The sequence below is a fragment of the Heptranchias perlo genome, unplaced genomic scaffold (genome assembly GCF_035084215.1).
Source record: "Heptranchias perlo isolate sHepPer1 unplaced genomic scaffold, sHepPer1.hap1 HAP1_SCAFFOLD_43, whole genome shotgun sequence".
NCBI classification, from domain to species: Eukaryota; Metazoa; Chordata; class Chondrichthyes; order Hexanchiformes; family Hexanchidae; genus Heptranchias; species Heptranchias perlo.
The window spans coordinates 10,833,925-10,855,052 of NW_027139442.1; the positions used below are offsets into that span (position 1 = coordinate 10,833,925).

Consider the following 21,128-nt stretch of genomic DNA (forward strand, 5'->3'; position numbering starts at 1 on the left):
ATACACACAGTCAGTGCTGGGACAGTCTGTCCTGTCATACACACAGTCAGTGCTGGGACAGTCTGTCCTGCCATACACACAGTCAGTGCTGGGACACTCTGTCCTGTCATACACACAGTCATTGCTGTGACAGTCTGTCCTGCCGTACACACAGTCAGTGCTGGGACAATCTGTCCTGTCATACACACAGTCAGTGCTGGGACAGTCTGTCCTGCCATACACACAGTCAGTGCTGGGACACTCTGTCCTGTCATACACACAGTCAGTGCTGGGACAGTCTGTCCTGTCATACACACAGTCAGTGCTGGGACAATCTGTCCTGTCCGACTTGGACGTCTTGTGTATCCATCTTTTAAAAGGTATAGGAACCCAGTTATAAGATGGATTCTACTCACTTCATAATAATCTACAATCAGCTTGTCTTTTCATCAAGATATCAAGCACTAGACACACTGTCTTTAAAGGAACGCTGATTTATTTGACTCTTGTACAGAATACTAAACTCCAGCCTAGTTAAAGGGGTTATTAACATCAGAAACAAACCCCAAGTGTCAGAATGAACATGGTTCAGTCCTGGATGTGATTCACAGCAGCGATAGCAGCAGAATCCAACCCCTGCAGTCACATGTGAACTCGCTGGTGTTTCAGCAGGTGGGATGATTGAGTGAATCCCATCCCACACACGGAGCAGGTGAATGGCCTCTCCCCAGTGTGAATACGTTCATGTGTGAGAAGATTCCACTTTGTTTTAAAGCTCTTCTCACAGACAGAACATTTCAGGGATCTCTTATCAGTGTGAACAAGTTGATGTTTAATGAGGCTGGATAACTGAGTGAATCCTTTCCCACACAGCGAGCAAGTGAACGGCCTCTCCCCAGTGTGAGTCCTTGGTGTGTCAGCAGTTCTTTTTTTCTCTTAAAGTTCTTCTCACAGTCAGAACATTTGAAAAGTCTCTTATCAGTGTGAACAAGTTGATGTTCAATGAGTTTGGATGAACGAGTGAATCCCTTCCCACACACGGAGCAGGTGAACGGCCTCTCCCAGTGTGAACACGCTGGTGTATCAGTAGGCTGGATGAACGAGTGAATCCCTTCCCACACACGGAGCAGGTGAACGGCCTCTCCCAGTGTGAACACGCTGCTGTATCAGTAGGCTGGATGACTGAGTGAATTCCTTCCCACACACGGAGCAGGTGAACGGCCTCTCCCAGTGTGAACACGCTGGTGTGTCAGCAGATCACTTGTTCCTTTAAAGCTCTTCTCACAGTTAGAACATTTAAAGGGTATCTTATCAATGTGAACAAGTTGGTGTTCAGTGAGGCTGGGTGACAGAGTGAAACCCGTCCCACACACAGAGCAGGTGAACGGCCTCTCCCCAGTGTGAACTCGTTGGTGTGTTAGCAGATGGGATGACTGGGTGAATCTCTTCCCACACTCAGTGCAGGTGAACGGCCTCTCCCCAGTGTGAGTCCGTTGGTGTGCAAGTAGTTCCGTTTGACTTTTAAAGCTCTTCTCACAGTCAGAACATTTGAAAGGTCTCTTATCAGTGTGAACCAGTTGATGTGTCAGAAGACTGGATGACTGAATGAATCACTTCCCACACATGGAGCAGGTGAACGGCCTCTCCCCGGTGTGACTGCGTCGATGAGTTTCCAGAAGGGACGGGAATCTGAATCCTTTCCCACAATCCCCACATTTCCACGGTTTCACCGTGGTACGGGTGTCCTTGTGTCTCTCCAGGTTGGATGATCAGTTGAAGCCTCGTCCACACACACAACACGTGTACGGTTTCTCCCCGCTGTGAATGGTGCGGTGTTTTTTTCAGGCTGTATAACTGGTTAAAGCTCTTTCCACAGTCAGTGCACTGGAACACTCTCACTCGGGTGTGTGTGTCTCGGTGTTTTTCCAGTTACACTGATGTTTGAAATCTCTTCTCAGAGACGGAACAGACAAACATTCCTCCTTCTATATTCAAAGGCAGATGATCTTCAGGTGCTGGTGAGTCGAGTGACTGTCAGATCTTGATGTGATGTTTGGTTTGAGTTTCCCATCTGCAAATCCTCCCCTTCTAATACCCTGTAAAAGGAGATGACAAAAGTCCTCACTGTGAATACAGGGAATACAGGATAGAAATTCAGAACAGGCAATTCCAGTTTCTATGCAACATTCTTCCCGCTCATTCCCCCAGACTGTAAATCCCCGCCCCTCACACTCCCCCTCCTCCCTCTGCTGAAATCCAAACCCATCGCGCCATCTCCAACATTTTTCCTTCTATTTATGTTTTCACTCCCCCTGAAGGTCCTGACTCTGACTGGGTTCAGTTCCACACTCACCGGTTCCCCTCCCTCTCCTCCCCTGAAAGTCCTGACTCCGACTGAGTTCAGTTCTATACTCACTTGTTCCCCTCCCTCTCCTCCCCTGAAGGTCCTGACTCTGTAGAACTGAACCGAGCCAGAGTCGGAACCTTCGGGGGAGGAGAAGGAGGGGAACCAGTGAGTGTGGAACTAAACCCAGCCACTCACTGGTTCCCCACCCTGTCCTCCACTGAAGGTGCTGACTCTGGCTGGGTGTTTATGCTCTCATCCTCTTTTCGACAATATGTCGCTCCCTATAGCTGCCTGTCAGTTGACCATCTGTGATATCTCCCACTTTTGGTGATTTTGGCTCCCTGACCAGTCACCATCTCTCCCTGACCAATCACCATTTCTACTTCAATTATAGACTCTCCCTGACCCGTAACCATTTCTCCTTCATTTACAGATATTCCCTGACCAGTCATCCTTTCTGCTTCGTTTGCAGACACTCCCTGACCCATCATCATTTATCCTTCATTTAGAGACACTCCCTACCTCGTCACCATTTCTACTTTATTTGCAGACACTCCCTGATCAGTCACCTCCTCTCTCCACATCTCCCTCCAGATGTCCTTTCAACTGTGAACAAGGCCCTTGCCATCCACAACCTTATTACTGATGGCTGCATTTAGCAATATAGGAACAAGAGTCAGCCATTCAGCTCCACGAGCCTGTTCCGTCCTTCAATTAGGTTATGGCTGATCTGTATCTTAACTCCATCCACCCGCCTTGATACCATAACCCTTAATATCCTTGTCAAACAAAAATATATCAATCTCAGTTTTGAAATTATCAATTGACCCCCAGCCTCAACAGCTTTCAGGGGGAGAGAGTTCCAGATTTCAACTACCCTTTGTGTGAAAAATTGCTTCCTGACTTCACCCCTGAAAGGCCTAGCTCTAATTTGAAGTGATTCCCCTTGTGCTAGACTCCCCTACCAGAGGGAATAGTTTCTCTCTATCTCCCCCATAAAATCCTTTAATCATCTCCAACACCTCAATTAGATCACAGCGTAATCTTGTACATTCAAGACAATACAAGGCTAGTCTATGCATCTGTCCTCATCATTTACAAAAATCATCACTGTAATACAGGTTAGAAATTCACAACAGAGAGTTCTGGTTTCTCGGGAACATTCTTTCCGCTCTTGCACCTCCTAAGCTGTAAATCCCGCGACCCACACTCTCCCTCCTTGCCTCTATTAAGCTGTAAATTCCCCGTCCAACACACTCTCCCTCCTTGCCCCTATTAAGCTGTATAGCCCCCGTCCCACACACTCCATCCTTGACACGTCCTCGCTGTTTGAAATCCAGATTCATCGCAGCCTCTATTTTTCTCCTTTCTCTCCTGAAGGTGCTGCGTGATGGTGGGGTTCGGGCCCAGTCACTGTTTGCCCTCCAGTACCCGGCCAAGTGGTAATTCTGTACTTGTAAGCCGATATACCGAGCTGGCTGCATTTCTAGCATGGGGAGCAGCACAGCCACCGTCCCTGGCTGATTCTGTCCGGTAACGCGGAGGCCAACGGGAGCAGCTCAACAACAACCTGCATTTACACTGAGCGGAGTCTCAGCAACACCGAGTGGGGCTCGGGGCCCGACAGGCGGCATCCCACGTCCGACCCGCCGCTTCCCGGTTTCTTCTCCAGTTTCCACCGAGTCCGACTCGAGACAAACCACAGGAGCGACGCGCTCCCAAAATACAATGCGGGCCTGGGCAGCATGCGCAGCCTGACCAGGAAATCACCGCGTTGGAGAGATAATGGGGTTTCTCGGGCGCGGGGGATTGTGGGGCCTGCGGCCGCCATTGCTCGCCGGGTGTCGATCAGTGTTTTATTGCCCAAGTTGCGCACAGAACCGTATCGAGAAATAGAGACTGAGGAATTCAGAGCCGTTTTGCTGAACAGACACTCACGGTACAATGTAGAACAGTGTTTCTCAAACTATTTTTCTCGTTATCCAGTGGAAGAAAAACACTTCCCCCAGGGACCCAAAACAATAATATCCTCTGACTGGAGCTTTCATCAAATCCCAATAAAGTTCAGTCCATGCTCACTCTGCATTTCACTTCAAGTAATAACTAAAATTAGACTTCGACGTTCCTTGAAAAACATTTTAAGTACAGTATAAATACAATAAGAAAACGGTCAGGTTGAGTTGCACTTACTTAATGTGACGGATGGGTCTGCCTGTTGTTCATGATCTCGTTCCAATCTGGATCACAAGATGAAAGCGCTGCACGCATATCAGGTTTCTTGCTCTTGTTTTTATTCTTGTTAAAGTCGAAAATTCCAGTTCGCACATGTAGGTTGTTGTGAACGGCAGCAACAACATAACACTAATCTTACTTAACAGAGCATATTCTTTGAAAGCACTGATCGAAAAAGATGACAAACTGAATGACTTGTGGCGTGTTTTCAGTGCGTATCACAGGTAAGTCGCACCAGCTCGTTTTCTTGCTCAGGCATCAAGTTTAGCTTCTTTATTGATTCAGGATTTTAGAAACCAAAAGGATCTTTCACCTAACGCTTTTCCATCAAATTTTCAAATCCCTCTCCAGGGAAGTAGCGATCAAAATGGTCAGACAGAGCAGCGAGATGTAACTGTATGACACATTTCATTTCATTCGCTTTATCTTAATTGATGCTGTTCTCTCCACCCCAGAGAGCTGTGGATGTTCAGTCGTTTAGTGTATTCAATATTGAGTTTGATAGATTTTTGGACCAGGAAATCAAGGGATATGGGGATAGACCGGTAAACTGGAGATGAGCTTCAAGATCAGCCATGATCTATTGAATGGCGGAGCAGGCTCGAGGGGCCGTATGGCCTACACCTGCTCATATTTCATATGTTCATATCCTACCAGAGATGCAGTACCCAAAACTAAATGAGGTCTAACCAGAGCTCTGTATAACTATGACATAACTTCCATTCCTTTTTATTTCATGTCTCTTGAGATAAACATCAAAATACCATTCCCATTTTAACTTATTTTTGCACCTTTTCGTGAATTCTGTACTTGGTCTTATAAATCCCTCTGCTCACCCACAGTTCCTAGTTTCTTCCCATTTAGAAAATACTCTGATCTATCTTTTCATGGTCCAAAGTGGATGACCTCACACTTCCCCACGTTGAACTCCATCTGTCACAGTTTTGCCCACTCACTTAATCTGTCAATGTCCCTTTGCAACTTTCTGCTCCCATCTATAATGTTTACGGTGCCACCTAACTTAGTTTCATCAGCAGACTTGTATATAAGGCTCTCTACATAAGAACATAAGAAATTGGAGGAGGAGTAGGCCATACGGCCCCTCGAGCCTGCTCCGCCATTCAATCAGATGATGGCTGATCTTCGACCTCAACTCCACTTTCCCGCCTGATCCACATTTGCCTTGATTCCATTAGCGTCCAAAAATCTATCGATCTCAGCTTTGAAAACATTCAACGACTGAGCATCCACAGCCCTCTGGGGTGGAGAATTCCAAAGATTCACAACCCTTTGAGTGATGAAATTTTTCCTCATGTCGATGCTAAATGGCCAACCCCTTATCTTGATTCTCTGACCTCAAGTTCTTGACTCTCCAGCCAGGGAATCAGCCTCTCCGCATCTACCCTTTCAAGCCGTCGAAAAATTGCACACGTTTCAATGCGATCATCTCTCATTCTTCTGAACTCCAGCGAATACAGGCCAATTTTACACAATATCTCCTCATTGTACAATTGCAGCAAGACCTCATTACTCTTATATTGCAACACCCTTGCAATAAAAGCTAACATATCATTTGCCTTTCTCACTCTCAGAAGACCCTTGGTAGCTCACTATTTCCAGTATGTTTGTCCTCTATTCCTTCTATAGGGAAAATAAATTAACGTTGAAAACATTTTGCTATAATTCTAACAGTTTCTGTTTTTGAAACAATATCCAGCTGAACGCCAACATATTCGCTGGCAATCTTAATGAAGGATATAAATTAATAAAAACACTGAAATGCGATGGCTGGGAATCGAACCCGAGTCAATTGCTTGGAAGGCAGCTATGTTCACTACTATAGCACCATCGCTGGCAATCAAAGACAAGCAAATTGCTCCGAAACCTCAGACCCTGAACAGACACTGCAGGCTGTTGAATTTTGTTCTTCATTTCAACTGGTTTCTGACGGATCCTTTCTCGCTCTGTTGCAGTTCCCGTTTCCGCCCAGTAGATGTCGCCAACCCCCAATCGACGAAAATTACACAACAGCCATTGATTCTTCACCTGACATCGGACTGAAGAGACAGTCGATACCTGCAATACTTGACCAGCTGGAAATACATTTTCCCGCAGCTCACATCAGCCATTGAGTAAAATTAAATAATTACATTAAATCATTACAGAGACCTGATTACCAGCTGGGCACGAATGGCAGCTTAATATTCAAGTCTATAAGATATTTAGAAAGGACAGGGAAATAGGGAAAGGAGGAGGAGTAGCAATATTACTAAAGGACAATATTACAGCAGTTCAAAGATAGAATGTCAGTGAGGGTGAGCGGGCAGTGTAAACACACTGAAAGACCCATGGAGAGCAAGGTTCATGTCGTAGATGCAGTATATTTGGGTTTTCCGAAGGCCTTTGATAGGTACCGCGTTGGAGACTCATGGCTAAGTTCAGAGCACGCGGAGTCAGGGGACAGGTGGAAGAATGGTTTGCAAGCTGGCAACAAAAAAGAAAACAGAGAATAGAGGTTAAGGGTAGTTACTCAGATTGGCAAAAAGGTGGGAAGTGGATTTCCACAGCGATCGGTGTTGGGACCACTGTTGTTCACAATTTACATTAAAAATTCGGGACTCGAGAATTGGAAGTACAATTTCAAAATTAGTGGACGACAACAAATTGGGGGATATAGTTAATACAAAGGAAGAATGCATCAAAATGCAAGAGAACATTAATAAAGTTGCAGAATGAAGAATAAGGAAGTCACATACTGCTTAGACAATAAGGGAAATAGGGAAAGGAGGAGGAGTAGCAATATTACTAAAGGACAATATTACAGCAGTTCAACGATAGAATGTCAGTGAGGGTGAGCGGGATAGAGGAGCAAATGGATCTAGTGGTACATATATACAAATTACTGAAAGTAGCGACGCAAGTTAATATGGTCATAAAAAGGCAAATCAAACACTAGGATACATTTATAGATGGATAGAATTGAAAAGAAAATAAGTTATGTTAAAATTGTATGGGACCTTGGTTAGACCACACTCTGGTCTCCATATTATATAAAGGGCTTAGAAGGTGCAAAAGAAATTCTCATGATTCGAGAAATGAGAGGATATTCTCATTCGGAAAAGCTGAACAGACTGGGGGTGTTTTCTCTCGAAAAGAGAAGGCTGAGGGGTGACCTGATAGAGGTCTTCCGATGGGGTTTCGTAGGGTAGACATCGAGAAAATGTTTCCAATTGCATGGAGTCCAAAACTAGAGGTAATAAATATAAAATAGTCGCTAATAAATCCAATAGGGAATTCAGGAGAAACTGCTTTACCCAAAGAGTGGTTGGAATGTGGAAAATGCTAGCACAAGCAGTAGCTCAGGCAAATAGCACAGGTGCATTTAAGGGGCAGCTCGATTAACACATGAGGAAGGAAGGAATCGAAGGGTATTCTGATAGAGTTAGATGAATTAGGGAGGGAGGAGCCTCGTGTGGAGAATAAACACTGGCATCGACCAGTTGGGCCGAATTGCCTGTTTCTGCGCCGTAGTTCCGAAGTAACTCGATGTAAAGGCTCTTTTCAGAGCCACCCACTGTATCTGTGAAAGTGGTGGTTACTGGCTGAACGGAGACGCTGATATGCTCCTGGTGTGGCTTTGAGCTGCTTTATTCTCGTTGTAGGCGAGGTGAGGAATTAATGGGACTGGAGTCGGGGCACCGACCACAGTCCGGTACTTTAAACGGTGACCTGTAGAACCAGTCCACGCATCACCAAATTTATTTTATTTATTTAAACTACTTGCCATGTTGGGCTCTTAAAGCATCACCAGAACTGCTCGACTAACCTTTCCACATCTGTGGAATTCAGCGCTTGGCTCTGTTTCTCTTCTATTTTGTTGGATCATTTACATCACGCATCAAACACACTGGGGAATCACTGAGATGTAAATTTGTACAGATACAAATAACAGTGAATTGTCTGGTGCCGAGGAGATCAGACACATTACTCGCCTTTCGTCCTGTTAACAAGTAAACCGTGTTTCGAGTCCACCAGCCCGCTTTGATTCCATATGGGGGATTAAACAGGGAAAGCGGGCGGGGCCAGAGTAACAGACAGAGCAGATGGCGGACTCTGATCTTCCAGCTCCACCTCCAGTTCTCTCCGACAACTGATTTCTAACGATAATCGAACCGAAACACAGCGCTCCGCACAAACCCTTACAAACTCGGGCTTCATATTGTAGAATCATAGACTTATAGAAGTTTACAATATGGAAACAGGCCCTTCGGGCCAACATGTCCATGTCGCCCAGTTTATACCACTAAGCTAGTCCCAATTGCCTGCACTTGGCCCATATCGCTCTATACCCATCTTACCCATGTAACTGTCCAAATGCATATTCAAGGATTTCAACACACCCGGAGCTTTTAAATAAGCCACGTTACAATGCAAAGTCAGTAATGTTCCTGCCTGAATACATTGCATTCAATAACAATCAACTCGGCTCCTCCACTTCAGTCTGTTTCCCTGTTCTAACTCCCCACATCCCCACCCAGACGGGTTCAGCAGTTTACAAACACCTTACAAACATTTGGAGAGTCTAATGTGTTCCGGTTTGAGTTATGACGCGGAATTTCTCCGCCAGTGTTACCGTCCCACAGAGACTCTCACCCTGAATCTGTGAAAAGATTTTGACCATGCACTGGGACTGGAGCCGAACACATCCCCAGTTGGAGTGATGTCTGGCCCGGACATCTCATTCTCTCTCTTTTATATCAGACAGTATCCCACCTTCATGTCCGTACTAGCGAGAGAGAGAGAGACACTGTCAGACTTACACTTCCTATCAGTGTGTTCATATCACGCTCAATAGCAGTATCCAACCTTCACATAAAGCGCCAGAGAGAGCGAGAGGGAGAGAGAGGGCGACAGACACGGTGAGTGAGAGAGCGGAGAGACACAGTGCCACAGTATCAGTTGCAGACTGACCTGTAAAGTTCCGTTTTTTTCCAGAAAGATCCCATTGGAGAGACAGACGATGAAATCTCATCTCTCACTGATATTATACCAGAGACAGACACATTATTAATCCCACCCTCAGTGACATTGCATAGAGTGTCAAAAACAATGGGCCAATTTAATCTTCTTCTGCCTGTTGCACTATATTCGGTTTTGCAGCTCAAGGTCGTTCGGTATTCCAATCAGTAATCGAGAGTTTTACTCTGATTAAATTAATCTGGGACGGTTGCTGTCAGATATTAATCCTACACCGTCCCAGAAAATGCACCGACTCACTCTTTCCTCCTGCTTTCTCCAGGAATGGTTTGAGAAATCCTCCCTCCAGTTTCTTCCTCAAGCGTCAGTTTTATCAGTAAAAAGTTCAAGAATGAACAGAATACATTGGCTCATTTCACAGCCGCCCACTTTATCTCTGAAAGGCTCTTTACCATCAAAAGATTCCGAGAGAAACAGCAGGGATGGAAACATCTCGTTTAATAGTTAGAGATTGTAAAGTCAGTCTGGATTCCAGCGTTAGGCACAGGTGGAATCCCAACTCTTTCCCATTCTGGTGCCTGTTCCTGCACTGCCTGTGGACCCCATTCCCTCTGACCTTTCCCCCAGCCCCACTTCCTTTGATCAGACTCTGAAAAATTCCAACTGGGGAAAGTTTCCATCGATTTTTATTGGGAATTCAACCAGATACCTGCGCATGCGTGACTCAGCCCCGCCCCCAGCGCTGATTGTTGGCGAGCAGAAGAGCGCATGCGCGATCCCCTCCCCCAGCTCGGCCTGTGGGCGCCATTCCCTCAGTGAGCGGAAGAAGATGGTTCAAAACAGCCGGGAATGGAGAGATCACGGCCCCCGGGGGAAGGGAGCAAAGAGCAGCCTCGTTACAGCAGCTCATCGCTTCGGGACCGTGTCCGCAGATGGGCTCAGAGATCGGCATTGAGTCCGGGGGAAGTTCAGGGGGAGTCCGGGGGCTGTTTGTAAGAGGCGGAGTGGATCAGGAACTGGTCCCGGAACATGGAGTGAGCGGGGAAGGGAGAGGTCATTCTCGGGTTGTGTGTGTACAGCGTGTGTCCAGGGTAAGGGAGACAGAATGGGAAGAACCTGCTATTTAAAATCATTGCTGCTTTCACTCCCCAAACCAGTAGTGAATGGTCCTGGTTTAGTTCCAGTCTCACCCTGTTTATTGTTATTGGACAGTGAAGAGTGGAAACAGAGCCGGACAGTCAGGATGTGGGGAGTTATACAAAGAGCATCTATTGCAGGCATCAGGTGGGAAATGTGAAGGACACATTTTAAACAGCGGCTGTTTGGTTTCGGTTGAATGGTCGATCCCATGGGAGAGGGGATTAGAAACCAGGCCTGTACAAAGGTCCCTGTCCCATCCGGTAGTCCCATTCATGGATCAGTGCAGGGGATGTGTTTTGTTGTGTCTGGATGTGACGAAATTGTTTTAAAACAGCCCAACATGCCTGGCACCTTCAGAACCGAGATGAGAAATGTCTTCACTCAGATGGTGGTGAACCTGTGGAATTCGCGACCAGAGGAGGCAGTGGAGGCCTCGTCCTCAGATGTATTCAATAAGAAAATCGATATATGTTTTAATGCAAAAGGTATTAAGGGATATGGGGTTAAAGCAGGAACAGGATATTGAGTTAGACGATCAGCCATGATCATTTTGAATGTTGGAGCAGGCCCGAAGGGCCGAATGGCCTACTGTTGCTCCTATTTTCCATGTTTCTATGGTGTGCAGAAGCTGCATGCTGCAGTATTGCAGTGGAGTCAGACACTGACACTGTTTGTATCGCTGGTTTTCATTTGTGGATATTCAAAATGATCATTAACAGACCATTAAACTGATCACTTTTGTATTTTCTACCTCACCTGTTCTTGAGTTACAAGAGATACTTTTTCTTTCTACAGGCAAATTTTTGAAGGAGCCAGAAAAAATGTGATTTTCCTCCACCCGAGGCACAAGGAAGAGTGCAGCCAGCTTCTCACACACAGTAGGTACATTATCACACACAGAGCACAGAGAAACAGACAGGTCATCAGTTCCTCAGTCTCAGACAGTAGAAGTAGTCAGTCCCACACTGATCCCAAGTACCACAGACACACTTTCAAATAAACAGTCAGAGGAGGAGAGGCAGACGTTGTTTCCATTTCACCCCAACTCAGTACAACTGCCAGGTAGATCCACAAATCCCAGTCCAATATCACACCCACCATCAGATTGAAAGGTAATGTGTCAATTTCACAATAGTGCAGCCTAAGCTAGAAATTAAATCACAGATAGAACTGATACATGGTGCCCGATTGAAAGATACAGCAATAGCCCCAATAATGTAAACCAAGATTCATCTCAAATAATGAGTAGAACTCACACACATTGTGATATTAAAAGATGCAGTATCCATCCAAATTCTGTAACCTGAGATACAAATTACATACAAGTCCAAAACTCACATATAGTATCAGAGTGAGAGATGCTGAAAGATAATATAACCTGAGAAACAAAATCAGTTACCAGTTCAAAACTCACCCATTTTATGAACCTGAAAGTTACAATTCGATTAGACCCAGAGCAACACATTACATAGAAGTGCTAAAGTCTCATACAGTGACACCCTGAAAGATACAATATCAATTCCATGAGTGCAGACTGAGCTGCACATTAGATAGCAATCCAAAAATCTCAAAGTTTGAGACTGAGATCCAGGATCAATTGCGTTAGTGTTCATTGTGATACAGGTTTAATATTGGTCCAAAGGGCACACAGCTTGTCTCATTAAAACCTGCAACAAGAAATTCGAATGTGCACGGTACTTTCAAAATTAACTACTATGGGGAAAACTATTTATAGGTTTAGATATACACAAGATAGAGTTTCAAACACCAAACTGTAAGCTGATCTCCAATTAAAAGACAGATATGGAATTAATCCTGACTTTTGGACTGTTCCAGAAACTGATAGATACAGAATGAATCCCAGATACTCAAACAGTACCAGAGATTGGCAGATACAGAATGAATCCATCACACACAGTACCAGAGGCTGAGAGATACAGAATGAATCCCACACCCACACACAGTACCAGAGACTGACAGATACAGAATGAATCCATCACACACAGTACCAGAGACTGACAGATACAGAATGAATCCAACACCCACGTACAGCACCAGAGAATGACAGATACAGAATGAATCCCACACTCACACAGAGTACCATGGAATGACAGGTACAGAATGAATCCCACACTCACACACAGTACCAGAGACTGAAAGATACAGAATGATTCCGACACTCACACACAGCATAAGAGACTGACAGATACAGAATGAATCCCACACTCACACACAGTACCAGAGACTGAAAGATACAGAATGAATCCCACACTCACACACAGTACCAGAGACTGAAAGATACAGAATGATTCCGACACGCACACACAGTTCACACAGACTGAAAGATACAGAATGAATCCCACACACACAGACAGTACCAGAGACTGACAGATGCGGAATGAATTCTACACTCAAATAGAGTATCAGAGGCTGACAGATACAGAATGAATCTCACACTCACGCATAACCAGAGACTGAATATATATAAAGAATCCCACACACACAAAATGCACAAAAGACGACAGATAAATGATTAATCTCACACTCACACACAGTGCCAGAGACTTATAGTTACAGATTCAATTCCGCAAACACTTACAGTACCAGAGACTGAGAAATACAGCATGTATCCCACACTCACACACAGTACCAGATACAGAATGAATCCCACATTCACATACAGCACCAGATACAGCATGACTCCCACATTCACACAGAGTACCAGATACAGAATGAATCCCAAATTCACATACAGTACCAGATACAGAATGAATCCCATATTCACATAAAGTACAAGATACAGAATGAATCCCACATTCACACACAGTACCAGATACAGAATGAATCCCACATTCACATACAGTACCAGATACAGAATGAATCCCACATTCACACACAGTACCAAATACAGAATGAATCCCACATTCACATACAGCACCAGATACAGAATGAATCCCACATTCACATACAGCACCAGATACAGAATGAATCCCACATTCACATAGAGTACCAGATACAGAATGAATCCCACATTCACATACAGTACAAGATACAGAATACATCCCACATTCACATACAGTACCAGATACAGAATGAATTACACATTCACACACAGTCCCAGATACAGAATGAATCTCACACTCACACACAGTACAAGATACAGAATAAATCCCACATTCACATACAGTACCAGATACAGAATGAATCCCACATTCACATACAGTACAGATACAGAATGAAACCCACATTCACATACAGTACCAGATACAGAATGAATCCCACATTCACATACAGTACCAGATACAGAATGAATCCCACATTCACACACAGTACCTGATACAGAATGAATCCCACACTCACACACAGTACCTGATACAGAATGAATCCCACATTCACACACAGTACCAGATACAGAATGAATCCCACATTCACACACAGTACCAGATACAGAATTAATCCCACTTTCACACACAGTACCAGATACAGAATGAATCCCTCACTCACACACAGTACCAGATACAGAATTAATCCCTCATTCACATACAGTACCAGATACAGAATTAATCCCTCATTCACATACAGTACCAGATACAGAATGAATCCCACATTCACACACTGTACCAGATACAGAATGAATCCCTCACTCACACACATTACTAGATACAGAATGAATCCCACACTCACATACAGTAACAGGTACAGAATTAATCCCTCATTCACACAGTACCAGATACAGAATTAATCCCACATTCATACACAGTTCCAGATACTGAATGAATCCCACACTCACACACAGTACCAGATACAGAATTAATCCCACATTCACACAGTACCAGATACAGAATTAATCCCACATTCATACACAGTTCCAGATACTGAATGAATCCCACACTCACACACAGTACCAGATACAGAATGAATCCCACACTCACACACAGTACCAGATAGAGAATGAATCCCACATTCACATACAGTACTAGATACAGAATCAATCCCACATTCTCATACAGTACCAGATACAGAATGAATCCCACTCTCAAATACAATACCAGATACAGAATGACTCCCACACTCACACACAGTACCAGATACAGAATGACTCCCACATTCACACACAGTACCAGATACAGAATGACTCCCACAATCACACACAGTACCAGATACAGAATGACTCTCACACTCACACACAGTACCAGATACAGAATGAATCCCACATTCACATACAGTACCAGATACAGAATGAATCCCACACTCACACACAGTACTCGAAACTAACAGATGCAGAATGAATTGGCAGAATGAAAGGGCTGCCCGTATAATCTGAACTCGGAGCGGATTTTGGTTGATGCTGTGTCTGAAATTGAATTTGAAAATGTCGGTGAAGAAAACACTTCCTAAGAAGGGCAACAAAAAACGGTGAATAAATCGCCATCAAAGGCAGCAAGAAGCGAAGAAAGTCGAGGAAGGAGAGTTACTCCATCTGCATCTACAAAGTGATGAAGCAGGTTCACCCCGACACCGGCATCTCCTCCAAGGCCATGAGCATCATGAACTCCTTTGTGAACGATATTTTCCAGCGCTTCGCGGGTGAGGCTTCCCGCCTGGCCCATTATAATAAACGCCACACTATTAGCTCCCGGGAGATCCAGACCGCCGTGCGCCTGCTGCTGCCCGGGGAACTGGCCAAACACGCCGTGTCGGAAGGGACAAAGGCGGTGACCAAATACACCAGCTCCAAGTAAAACTCCACAACGTACTGAAAAAAAACAACGGCTATTTTAAGAGCCGCCCACAGCACTTATGTCGTCAATTTATTCATTCCGATCATCATCCTTTGAATCTGGTGGGGAAATTGAAAGAAAGTCAGTGAAACTCCCCCATTTTAATGTTTGTCTCTGTAGAATTTACTGCCCAATAAAGTGAACACGGGTCCGGGATTCGTTCAATTCCCTTTTGCTTTGCTCTCGCTCTCATTCAGATTTACACCGCCCCCGGATTTCCCGTTAACCACCACTTTCAGGGCTGAGAATCAGAATTTAGTTACTTCCTCTTTCTCACTGTGGAGCGAGTCTCTGAAATAATTAATTACTGATCTTAATATCCCGCATATAAGCAACACGTTCCCTGCAGTGTAACAATCCGGAATGAACGCCTTGGGGAAAAGAATCGGCTCATTTTAAGGCTTCGTCATTGATTCCGTTTTCAGGACACACGGTTCCTGTTCAGTCCCTGCAACGGAATCAATCGATAACCTGTGATTTGTTACTTTTACAGGTAGAAGTGAAATTTGGGGTTTAATTCCGCAAGTTAGAGACAATATATTTTTGAAACAGGGCCAGGAATTTGGGACGTGTAATACGGAATAACATTATTACAAAGAGATTTTAAGTCTTTGTGTAAAAACGACATGGCCGACTAAATTCACTTCTTTCATACACTGAAATTGGCGGACTTTTTCAAAATTTAAAAAAATCGATCAATTGAGGCCACTCATTTGCTCCGTTTCTTAATTTCGTCTCTCCGATTGGTTAAGTAAATTAGTTTTCAAGCAAAGCAACCAATGAGAAGTAGTCTGTTTACAGCTGGTTTCGACAGTTGGGCCTGTGGTAATTCCAGGTCCCCAATGACTGAGCTCAAACGGTTCAATTTCACAAACCCTCTCAGTATCAGTGTCAGAAACAACCGTCAGAGAGAAAATCCATATCACAAGCTGGGCCCTTATCACAGCGGCTCAGCTCAACCTGTTCTCCCATGGAAACCCCCGGTCCCACATCACAACGTCTGACTGATAAATAGAACCAAAACAGAGCGAATGGAGTGAAGGAACAATTCACTGAGTGGGGAATTCGGCTCGGGGTAAACTCACTTGTAACGTTCCCTGGACAATTCAGTGCACTCAATGAGGGAAATTTTCCTCAGTAACCGGTGCAGCTCGCCGCCGATACCATGTTACGTTACTGTGTGTTCCAGAAAACTCCTTATAATAAAAAAACTATTCCGTAGCCCCATTTAACTCCGCACCAGTTCCCAAGTCAGTGCTCTCTCTGTGAGGCGGTGGGTGGCTCTTAGAAGAGCCTTTGTTTTGTGTCCGGTTGGAAATGGTCGAGTCGTTCAGCCGCCGAATCCATAGAGAGTGCGGCCCTGCCGTTTCAGAGCGTACACCACATCCATGGCAGTGACCGTCTTGCGCTTGGCGTGTTCAGTGTAGGTGACCGCGTCCCTGATCATATTCTCCAGGAAAACCTTCAGCACCCCGCGGGTTTCCTCGTAGATCAGACCCGAGATCCGCTTGACACCGCCACGGCGAGCCAGGCGGCGGATGGCTGGTTTGGTGATCCCCTGGATGTTATCACGAAGCACTTTCCGGTGCCGCTTGGCTCCGCCTTTGCCCAGTCCTTTGCCTCCTTTACCTCTGCCAGACATGATGATTCTTCACTCAGATCGCTGCTGAATGAAAAACCCTCGCCTTTCTTCTGTATTTATAAAGCCCGCCCCGACCTGGTTGAGAAAGGCACATTATCGGAGAGGGCGGGGAGGAGTGTTTGAATGACAGACAGAGCATGAAGTGCGGGAGGGGAGGAGACTGGCTCGGAATGACGGACAAGCGGACGTGCAACTTCAAGCTCCGCCTCCAGGAATTAGTTACGGTCCTTTTTAAAATTTTCACCAGTATCAAATGCGGAACATAAATTCGGACACAATCATTACAGACTCCGGCTTGATATTCAAGGATTGCTCGAAAAAAAAGGCGGAAAATACAATTTAAATTCAATAATTGAGGCACAGTACAGTTCCAATACAATCACTATCATAACAGAATCAATCAGTGCCGCTCCGGGACCGTTGGAAGAGGGAGTTTTAGTTTTCAGATTTGTAGCTGACAGGAGGCGCCCAATAGTTTAATAAACATAAATCGGTGTGGAAGGCACTCTATACCTTTCCGTGCTTGGGTCAGTATGGGACTGGATAGAATCAGGCACTGGGATGGATGGAGAATGATCCTGTGTGGGGACTGGATAGATTCAGGTCCTGGGATGGATGGAGACTGGTCCTGTGTGGGGACTGGATAGATTCAGGCACCGGGATGGATGGAGACTGGTCCTGTGTGGGGACTGGATAGATTCAGGTACTGGGTTGGATGGAGACTGGTCCTGTGTGGGGACTGGATAGATTCAGGTACTGGGATGGATGGAGACTGGTCCTGTGTGGGGACTGGATAGATTCAGGCACCGGGATGGATGGAGACTGGTCCTGTGTGGGGACTGGATAGATTCAGGGACCTGGATGGATGGAGACTGGTCCTGTGTGGGGACTGGATAGATTCAGGCACCGGGATGGATGGTGACTGGTCCTGTGTGGGGACTGGATAGATTCAGGGACCTGGATGGATGGAGACTGGTCCTGTGTGGGGACTGGATAGATTCAGGCACCGGGATGGACAGAGACAGTTCCTGTGTGGGGACTGGATTCAAGGACTGAGATGGACAGAGACTTGTCCTTGGCCACTGTGTGAAGCGGAATCATAAAACTTCGCAACCTCAGCGTCCAATTTACCCTGAGATAAGCATCTGACCCCATTTCCGCTCCACCACCAAGACCGCCAACTTCCACCTCCGAAACATCGCGCGTCTACTCCCCTGCCTCAGCTGATCTGGTGCTGAAACCCTCATCCACGCCCTTGTTACCTCCAGACTTGGCTCTTCCAATGCTCTCCTGGTCAGCCTCCTATCTGACGCCCTCTGCAAACTTCAACTCCTCCAAAACTCCGTTCCCCTATCCTAACTCCCACCAAGACCCGTTCACCTATCACCCATGTGCTCGGTAACTTACATTACCTCCCATAAGTTTAACCGCTGTAGCGATGTAATATATTAACGTAGACCGGGGATAACTGTAATCAATAGGTCAGTCTCTTCAGACAGTAACCAGCCCTTTCATAGATACAGTGGGTGGCTCTGAAAAGAGCCTTTGGGTTATCAGATTAAATCTTAGCTGCTTTATTTGCTCTTGGTGCTCACAGTGCTGGTTTTCTTCGGCAGCAGCACGGCCTGGATATTAGGCAGCACCCCGCCCTGAGCGATGGTCACCCGTCCCAGAAGCTTGTTGAGCTCCTCGTCGTTGCGGATGGCCAGCTGCAGGTGTCTGGGGATGATACGGGTCTTCTTATTGTCCCGGGCCGCGTTGCCGGCCAGCTCGAGGATTTCAGCCGTCAGATACTCGAGCACAGCAGCCAGATAGACCGGGGCTCCGGCACCCACACGTTCAGCGTAGTTCCCCTTTCGCAGGAGCCTGTGAACACGGCCCACAGGGAACTGCAGTCCGGCCCGGGATGAGCGAGACTTGGCCTTGGCCCGTGCTTTACCGCCGGTTTTTCCTCTTCCAGACATTTCCACAATCTCACAAACACTTTCACAAAGAATGAAGAAATCTTCCCGCACTCGCCCTTCTTATACCTTCTGGATGAGTGCAGTGGGGGCACTTGTGATTGGTTCATCTGTTCTCAATCTCATTGGTTCAACGAACAGCCAAATGAGAGAGCTGTTTTATTCACCAATCAATAGCCGGCAATGAGAAAAAGGCGGAAAATACCGAACTGAACCGTTTTATTGAAATTTGAAAAGCCCGCCAATATATTTGTAACACAAGAAGCGGATTAAGTAAATAATGTCGCCTTAAGACAAAGATTTAAAAATCTCTCTCCTTTTACTCTGTTATTCCACATTTCCAGTCACAACTTCCAGAATCTTTTACATTCCGGTTAGAAGTCGCTTCATTCACCGTTCGCTTTCAATCCGGCGGGAATAAAGTCCCATTTTGTAACGGGACAGATCCCAGCTCAATCTTTGTAAAAGCAACAAACCACAGATTGTGGATTGATCCCTGTTCACAGGAGCTGCAGCGCGATCGAAACCGGAGCCGAGACTCCTGGTGTAAGAAGTCGAACAGTGACAGAGCCTTTCGACTATTCTGTAGTCGGTGTGAAGTCCCTTTCAGGGTTGTTGCTTTAAAGAGGATTGCGGTTCTGAAAGTGATATTCCCGAATAATGAACAAAAAAACGTGAAAAGGAGAAAGAAATTACCTTAAAACGGCTCTGAAGGGGCAGATGCGGCGGAAGGGGCGGAATATGACCGGGAACGAGAGGATCAGGGACACGTTTTTGGTTATTGAAACTAAATAAAACAACGACAGAGATTATACCGGGCAGTGATTATGAGAATCTACCAGATTTCAAGTGAAATTACAAAAGCACAAGTTAGAGAGACAGTGAGTATCAAACTATCGACAGTAAAATGATTCCATAGAGGTGCTGGTACAGTTTTTCAGAGAGACTGTGGGTGGCTCTGAAAAGAGCCTTTGTGTTTATTTTCTTTTCAGTATATTGAGGAGTTTTACTTGGAGCTGGTGTACTTGGTCACCGCCTTTGTCCCTTCCGACACGGCGTGCTTGGCCAGTTCCCCGGGCAGCAGCAGGCGCACGGCGGTCTGGATCTCCCGGGAGCTGATGGTGCGCCGTTTATTATAATGGGCCAGGCGGGAAGCCTCACCCGCGATGCGCTCGAAAATATCGTTCACAAAGGAGTTCATGATGCTCATGGCCTTGGAGGAGATGCCGGTGTCGGGGTGAACCTGCTTCATCACTTTGTAGACGTAGATGGAGTAACTCTCCTTCCTCGACTTTCTCCGCTTCTTGCCGCCCTTGGCTGGTGCTTTACTCAAGGTTTTCTTGGCGCCCTTCTTGGAAGCTGCTTTCTTGTCCTCAGGCATTTTCAAACTCAATTTCAGACTCAGAAATGACCCAAATCCGCTCCGAGCTCGGATTAAATAGGCAGCCCCACAGCCCTATGCTAATGAGGGATGGAGGAAGGCAATGATTGTGATTGGGTCATTCGTAGTGAGGTCACAATAATTAACTGTAACTCTCTGATTGGTTTCTTCAAATATCCAATCAGATTTAATACCTGCCACCAATCACAAACACGCTCACACTGCACATTGTCCGGTTTCATCAATTTGTTCCGAACTGTTGCAGTTCTGCTTCCGGCCAGTAGATGTCCCCAAACCCCGGGTCTATGAAGTTTGCAGATGAGAGAGGGACAGAAGATAAACTCATTCTTCACATTATATTGCTCGGGTGGGATTTCGAAAAACTGGGAATGGAAAACAGTTTGTTCGACAAAACATGAGTTGTAATGCTGTATTAAATGCTTGTAATTAATGTTGGGGGTACAGCTTATACTGAGGAAGACTACGACAAAATACAAGAAGACTTTAATAAGCTTGCTGAAAGGCGGTGTAAATGGCCATTGAATTTCCATATAGAAAGGTGTGAGGTGGTGCATTTTGCTCGGGGGAATAAGGAGGCCAAACACTGCTTTGAAAATAAGAGTCTAAATGGGGTACAAGAGCAATGGGATTTAGGGGTACAGATTGACAAATCTTTAAAAGTAGCAAC

The 21,128-nt window shown here is 45.6% G+C and overlaps 1 protein-coding gene and 2 long non-coding RNA genes across 4 annotated transcripts; 1 reads left to right on the forward strand and 2 right to left on the reverse strand.

Moving 5' to 3' along the window:
* Positions 1–453: 453 nt before the first annotated feature.
* Positions 454–4,065, reverse strand: LOC137312682 (uncharacterized). Its single transcript, XR_010960784.1, has 2 exons — positions 3,897–4,065; positions 454–2,075 (listed from the first exon to the last, which is right to left on the reverse strand). It is a non-coding gene; the product is annotated as an uncharacterized lncRNA (long non-coding RNA).
* Positions 4,066–10,339: 6,274 nt separating this feature from the next.
* LOC137312687 (uncharacterized) lies at positions 10,340–15,630 on the forward strand. Of its 2 annotated transcripts, none has more exons than XR_010960789.1 (2): positions 10,340–10,626; positions 11,471–15,630. It is a non-coding gene; the product is annotated as an uncharacterized lncRNA (long non-coding RNA). The 2 variants fall into 2 exon arrangements; XR_010960790.1 differs by having other exon boundaries at positions 10,340–10,569.
* Positions 15,631–18,672: 3,042 nt separating this feature from the next.
* LOC137312670 (histone H2A.J-like) lies at positions 18,673–19,062 on the reverse strand. The gene has a single exon (XM_067979185.1). The coding sequence runs from the start codon at positions 19,060–19,062 to the stop codon at positions 18,673–18,675; it is 390 nt and encodes a 129-aa protein (XP_067835286.1).
* Positions 19,063–21,128: the final 2,066 nt, after the last annotated feature.

Bases quoted from the DNA above. Each gene is read 5' to 3' on its own strand.
- LOC137312670 (XM_067979185.1), bottom strand. From the start codon at position 19,062: ATGTCTGGAAGAGGAAAAACCGGCGGTAAAGCACGGGCCAAGGCCAAG.